The sequence below is a fragment of the Condylura cristata genome, unplaced genomic scaffold, assembly GCF_000260355.1.
Source record: "Condylura cristata isolate star-nosed mole 26May11 unplaced genomic scaffold, ConCri1.0 scaffold00032, whole genome shotgun sequence".
Classification (NCBI taxonomy): Eukaryota; Metazoa; Chordata; class Mammalia; order Eulipotyphla; family Talpidae; genus Condylura; species Condylura cristata.
In genome coordinates, this window is record NW_004567133.1 from 20,134,468 (window position 1) to 20,140,364 (window position 5,897).

General features: G+C 71.0%; 3 protein-coding genes across 5 annotated transcripts in view; 2 read left to right on the forward strand and 1 right to left on the reverse strand.

The window, feature by feature from the left end:
* Positions 1-45: 45 nt before the first annotated feature.
* PGP (phosphoglycolate phosphatase) lies at positions 46-1,425 on the forward strand. Its single transcript, XM_012731834.1, has 2 exons — positions 46-500; positions 720-1,425. The coding sequence occupies exon 1, from the start codon at positions 74-76 to the stop codon at positions 368-370; it is 297 nt and encodes a 98-aa protein (XP_012587288.1). The 5' UTR covers positions 46-73; the 3' UTR covers positions 371-500; positions 720-1,425.
* A 370-nt stretch (positions 1,426-1,795) lies between these two features.
* Positions 1,796-3,128, forward strand: BRICD5 (BRICHOS domain containing 5). 3 transcript variants are annotated; one of them, XM_004691821.2, is made up of 6 exons: positions 1,796-1,866; positions 1,952-2,077; positions 2,192-2,341; positions 2,403-2,504; positions 2,739-2,892; positions 2,972-3,128. In XM_004691821.2, the coding sequence occupies exons 1-6, from the start codon at positions 1,822-1,824 to the stop codon at positions 3,064-3,066; spliced, it is 672 nt and encodes a 223-aa protein (XP_004691878.1). In that variant the 5' UTR covers positions 1,796-1,821; the 3' UTR covers positions 3,067-3,128. The 3 variants fall into 3 exon arrangements, with proteins under 3 accessions (XP_004691878.1, XP_012587286.1, XP_012587287.1); XM_012731832.1 differs by lacking the exon at positions 2,403-2,504; XM_012731833.1 differs by lacking the exon at positions 2,192-2,341.
* Positions 3,129-3,234: 106 nt separating this feature from the next.
* The window catches only part of MLST8 (MTOR associated protein, LST8 homolog (S. cerevisiae)), a 3,030-nt gene continuing 367 nt past the window's right edge, over positions 3,235-5,897 (reverse strand). Inside the window, exons 2-9 of the mRNA XM_004692169.2 lie at positions 5,567-5,827; positions 5,411-5,462; positions 5,159-5,321; positions 4,804-4,879; positions 4,578-4,730; positions 3,947-4,071; positions 3,667-3,830; positions 3,235-3,568 (exon numbers count right to left, since the gene is read on the reverse strand). Of these exons, the coding sequence (XP_004692226.1) occupies positions 3,450-3,568; positions 3,667-3,830; positions 3,947-4,071; positions 4,578-4,730; positions 4,804-4,879; positions 5,159-5,321; positions 5,411-5,462; positions 5,567-5,695 (981 nt within the window). The 5' untranslated portion in view covers positions 5,696-5,827 and the 3' untranslated portion in view covers positions 3,235-3,449. The remainder of the gene's footprint in view (positions 3,569-3,666; positions 3,831-3,946; positions 4,072-4,577; positions 4,731-4,803; positions 4,880-5,158; positions 5,322-5,410; positions 5,463-5,566; positions 5,828-5,897) is intronic.

Sequence of the window (5,897 nt, forward strand, 5' to 3'; positions counted from 1 at the left end):
CCCGCCCTCTGACCGGGCGCCGCGCGCCCCTCTCCGCCCCGCAGGTACCGGCTGCCTGGTCCACGCCGTGGAGATGGCCGCCCAGCGCCAGGCCGACATCATCGGGAAGCCCAGCCGCTTCATCTTCGACTGCGTGTCCCAGGAGTACGGCATCAACCCCGAGCGCACCGTCATGGTGGGGGACCGCCTGGACACCGACATCCTGCTGGGTGTCACCTGCGGCCTGAAGACCATCCTCACCCTCACCGGAGTCACCACGCTGGGGGACGTGAAGAGCAACCAGGAAAGTGACTCGGTGGCCCGCAAGAAAATGGTCCCCGACTTCTATGTCGACAGCATAGCCGATCTTCTGCCCGCCCTCCAGGATTAAAGATTTAGTGTCTTTAATCTCCAGAATAAAGAGCATTGAAAATCGGTTGCCCAGGTGGCTAGTGGGCCTAGGCTGGCCCGCCCCGCTTCTCGCCGGTGCTGGCCCTCGCAGAGGCCCCACTGGTAGCCTTGTAAGTAAACGTTTTGGGGGTGAGTTTGTACCCAGACGCTGTATTTGGAGATGCACTTTTGAGCTTGTGGGCGCTGCGGGGACCCTGGCGCCCTTCAGGAGGGCGGGCTCGGCGTCTGCCCGGACTCAGGTAACCTCGGCGCCCGCTCGTGGGTGTGAGGCGGGCCGGGGGGTCGCTGCTTTTATTGAACGACTCATTCAGGGATCGACCCCCTTGCAGGGCCAAGGGGAGCAGCGGCTGGTCACTCGGACTGTTGAAGAACCGTGTCCAGACGCGCTCCTGGCCCAGGAGCCGGCCGAGCTTCCTCCAGAGCCACTCTGTGCCGCTGTCAGTCACGGTCCAGGTGCCCGGCGGGGCCGCGCCCGAGGTCTGCCAGCCGCGCGCGGCGCTGGCACCGGGACATTTCACTAGACTTTGAACGGGCGTCAAGTGGCGGAGCCGAGTGCCACGTGTGGACTGGCCGCTGTGCAGCCCCTGCCCCAGCCCCGGCGCTGCCTGTCCCGCCCAGGGTGCCTTCTGGGGTGCGGGAGGGGCCCCAGAGGACAGGGAGCTCACACAAAGCCTGCGGCCTCTGTCCTCCCGACCCTGGCCCGCGATCTTGGCCTGGTGGCCCTTCTCACTGTTGGCCAGGACTGGCAGGCTGCACCGCGTGCCCAGGGGCCCGGCCTTGCCAGCAGCCCGGTGCCAACAGGCCCCTGCCCTTGCGGGCGAGCCACCCAGCACCCCTCCCTGCAGCCTGGCCGCAGGGAGCCAGAGTTGGTGGCTCTGAGAGGTCAGCCCAAGGAGGGTCTGGGCACGGAGCAGGCGTCCCCCACTTAGGAGCTCGTGGTGGGTGCGGCCTGGGGTGGGCAGTGGCCTGGGAACCGGTGTCCCCCCCCCTTGCACTTTGTGAACCCGAACACCCATTAAACTGTTTGAACCCACACTGACTCGGCCTTCCTGCGCGGCTTCACGGCGCCCTCCGGAGCTGGACAGCCCTGGCAGGGGGGAGGGGGCCAGGCAGGCGCTCCCCATCTGCCCACCTGGGCGGGGACCTGGGGATGGGTGGGGGGAGGAGGCCGTGCTGTCATTTGTGGATGTCTTTATTGGGGTTTGCCCGGTGCCCAGCCAGGGAGCCTAGAGGGACCCGGGTGGAAACCCGCCTGCCCGGCACGGCTGCCCGCACAGCCCCGGGGAGGGCGGCGGCGGGGAGGGCGCTGTCCAGGGCCCACCTGCCACGCCGCGTCTGGCCCAGGGGAGGCTGGCCGGCGGGAGGGGCCGGGCGCTTGGCTCGCACCCTCGCTCCTGGAGCACAGTCGGCCATTGTCCCCGGGGCTGCGGCATGGAGCAGGGGAGCTGCCGGGTGGGGGCCCCAGGGCCCGTGGGGGTGAGTGCCTGGCACCCAGCGAGCTCGCTGGGGCAGAGGCCGGTGGGCGGCCACCTCCCCACCTCATCTCAAAACTTGCCCCCAGGCGAAGACAGAGCCCTGCCCTGGGGACTGGAGAACCCCCGGCCTGCTGCTGCTGCTGCTGCTGCTGCTGGCTGCCGCGGCGGCCGCGGCTGGAGGGCTGCTGGGCTCCGCTCGCCGCCCCGCCGAGGTGAGGCCCGCACACGCGCACGCACGGGCAGGGCAAGCAGGAGAGCCCCACCGCGGGTCCTCCGGGAGGGGACGGCAGGAGCGCGGCTACGCGTGGCTTCTCTGTCTGCCGCAGCCCCCGCTGCTCCGCCTGCCCCTCCCTAGCCCCAGGGGGCCCAGGTCCAGCCAAACAGCCCAGGTGGATGCGGCCCGGAACACGGCGACCCTCAGAGTGACCCCAGCCCAGGACAACCGCAGCTGGGCGGTGCTGCTGGACGGGCAGAGTGTGAGTGAGGGGGCCCGCCCCACGGTGCCCGCGGCCGCCCCTCACCAGCCTCCTCCCCCAGGGCCGCGTCTGCTACCGCCCGCCCAGGCACCAGGCCTGCTTCCTGCGCCCCATGGAGCGCCGGGACCGCGAGGCCCTGCGGCTGCTCGTGAACACGTCGAGGGTGAGCGGCCGCGCAGCGGCTCCCAGCCGCCGCACAAAGGGTCTTCTTGTGTGTGCGCGCCGGCCCCGGGGCTCTGGTTTCAGGAAACAGAAGCTCCATCTTCCCAGAGCGGGCCGGGCGGGTCTGGGGGTGGGTGGGGGTGGGGCCGGCTGTGGGCCAGCAGGCCAGGTCGGGCAGCCGCCGGCCAGGAGGAGGCCCAGCGCCTGCGCGGGCCCACAGGTGCCTTCCCTACAGGCCCAGACGCCCCCCAGCCCCAGCGAGGCCCCCCACCGTACCCAGGAGCTGCTGGCCGTGCTCGGGAGCCGCGAGGTGGACCCTGCCCTGGTGGGGGCTTCAGTGCGGCGCCTCTGCGTGAAGACCCCCATTTACTGGGCCCGTCGGGCAGATGGTGAGTCCGGGCTAGGGGTGTGGACAGGCCCTGGCCCCGCAGGTGTCCGGGATGTGGGGTTCACAGAGCCCCTCCCCAGGGCCCCGGGAGCAGCGGCTGATCTACCTGTGCATCGACATATGCTTCCCCAGCAGCGTCTGTGTGTCCGTCTGCTTTTATTACCTCCCAGACTGAGCCCGCCTGGCCCGCCCGCCACGGAGGGTGGCACCATGGGGCAAATAAACTGTTGCACCTGCCCTGGGTCTCTGTAGCCTCCAGACAGGTCGGCGGCGGGACGGGGAAGCGGCTGCGAGCGGCCACCAGTCCCGGGTCCCCGGTGCCTGAGGTCTGCAGGATTTGAGGAGCGTGCAGCAGGCTGGCCCAGGCAGGCACTTGAGCCCCGTTATACCCACATGAGGATTGGGGGGCTGAGGGGCCCTGGAGGGTGCCAAGCCAGGCGGTGGCACCACAGGGGCTCTGGGACCCCGGCAGCAGGGCGGGTCCAGCCAGCTGCTGCCTCCTGCCAGGCCGGCCCCGCGCCCCGACTCTCCTTGCCAGGACCAGTGGAGGGGCGCAGGCTAGCCCAGCACGCTGTCGTTGAAGGCCAGGCAGACCACGGCCTTCTGGTGGCCGCCGTACTCCCTCTTGATCTCCCCAGTCTCCACGCACCAGAGCCGGGCCAGGTTGTCGGAGGAGGCTGCAGGGAGGAGGCGTGGGCGGCGGCTCAGCCGGACCCCAGGCGCGGCCCGGGGTGTCGGGCGCAGCAGGGTGCAGGGGCGGGCGGGCGGGGCACACCTGTGACGATGTACTGAGAGTCCCCGGAGAAGGCGCAGCCCCACATCCAGCCCCGGGAAGACTCCCCGGGGCTGCTGCTCTTGATGCTCAGCTCCGTCATCAGGGAGAAGTTGGACGTCCTCCAGATCTTGCAGGTCTGGTCCGCAGAGCAGGTGGCCAGGAGCCTGGGGGCGGGGCCGGCAGTAGCCACTCCCACCCGGACGTGCCTCGGCCGGCCCCGCCCCCGCCAGCCAGGCCCCTCCTCCCCTCGGCCAGCCCCCCACCCTCAACCCGCACGCACGTGGAGTCGGGGCTGAAGCGGCACTGCAGGGCGTAGCGGGTGTGCGCCGGGATCTTGGTCTTGGGGATGAGCTGGGTCACCTCGTCCCCGATGCCCCCCGTCAGATTCCAGACGTAGCAGTTCCCCTGGGGTGGGGGGCGTGGGAGGGTGGTCACGGCGGCCTCCTGGGCTGGGCCGCGACGGGGTGCAGCCCTCGGGAAGCAGCTGGGAGGCTTGGCCCAGCAAGGGCCACCTGCGGCAGGCCAAGAGGAGGACATGCCTGGCCTTCCTAGAGGGCACTGCTCCTGGGGGGCGGGGTGAGGGTGCCCGGCAAGGAGACAGGCACAGGCTGGGGGTGAGAGCTGAGCTTTGGCAGAGGTTAACAGCTGGACGGGAGAGCAAACAGCGGTGTCCGGGGCGCGGGCAGGAGCTGGGGCGTCTCAGGCCCACAGGGGAAGGACGGCGGCCAGGAAGGCGCGGGATGGTGGACAGGAGCCACGGGGAGACGAGCAGCAGACGGGAGAGGCTGCAGGGTGGCGGCCGGCGGTGGCCCGGGCGGGCGGGCAGTGCGGGGCAGCAGGAGGGCCACCCATGGCTGGCCAGAGGAGCCCAGCGGAAGCGCACGGAGGGAGGGGCCGAGGGCGGCGCTCACCGTGCTGTTGACGGCCGCCATGTAGCTGGCGTCAGGGTCGATGTGGGCAGAGGTGACGGACACCTCCGGCTCAGGGATCAGCTGCTCGTTGTGGTCAGTTTTCAAGTCCCAGATGTGGATGGCGCCGCTCTGGTCGCCCACAATGAGCTCGGCCTGGGCACGGGACAGGTGAGGGGCGGCCGGCCCTGGGGCCCCTGGGGCCCGGCCCGCCCGCCCGCGCCCTCACCTGGTTGGGGTGCAGGCACACGCAGTTGATGGGCGCGTTCACCTGGAAGATGCGCTGGCACTGCAGGTTCCGCGACCTGGCAGGCGGGGCACACACTGAGGGCGGCCGGGGGGAGCCGGCGCCCTGACCGGCTGCCGGTCCTGCTGATGGGCGGCCTCACGGGGAGGCCTGGGGGCCGCCGGAGCTGTGGAATGACTCAGCAAGGCCAGGGGCAGCCGGCGCAGGGGCTCTGGCGCAACTCACTCTCCAGGGCTCCCGGCCAGAGGGAGGCCGCGGCCCCGCCCCGCCCGCCCCCCTCAACCCCGCAGGGAAGCCCGCCTGGCCTCTGCTGGGGCGTGGCCCACACCGGCCTCACCTGAGGTCCCAGATGCGGGCGGTGCAGTCCTCCCCGCCCGTGTACATCCAGCGGCCGTCCTCATGGAAGCCGACAGACGCGATGTTCTTGTTGACCCCGTCGTAGCTGATGATGGGGTTGGGGTTGTTGGAGTTGAGGTCGTACATGCGGATGTGCTGGTAGCCTGGGGGCGGGGCAGAGCTCAAGGGGCTGGAGCCCAGGGCCCGGGACCCTCCCGCCACCCAGCCACCCCACGGGCGCAGGGGAGGGTACCTGCAGCAGCGATCATGCTGCGGTCAGGCGTGATCTCCAGCGCGTTCACCTGCTGGGTCTGTTAAGGAGGAGGACCGGGCCTGGGCCGCAGGGGCGGTCACCTGGCGCCCCAGGCCGCCCCCAGCCCACCAGCCTGCCCAGGGGGCCAGAGGATACAGAGTCCTGGTGCTGCACCGTGCGCGTGCAGATCCCGCTGTGAGCCTGCCAGAACCGCACCGTGTGGTCATAGCCGGCCGTGGCCAAGATGACCGGGTCACTGCCCACCGTGCCTGGGGACGTGTTCATGGTGGCTGCCCGAGGACTACGCCGGGCCCCGCGGGGCGGGAGTCAAAGGTTACAGCATCTGGAGGAGAGCCGTGCAGGGCCTGGGCAGTCCCCTGGACGGGCACTACGGGCAGCGGGTGGCGTCGCCCCGCCCTGGAAGGGGAGACGCGGCTCAGGGAGGAAAGGGCTCAGGGGGCGCCCCGCCGCGGCCGGCAGGGGGCGG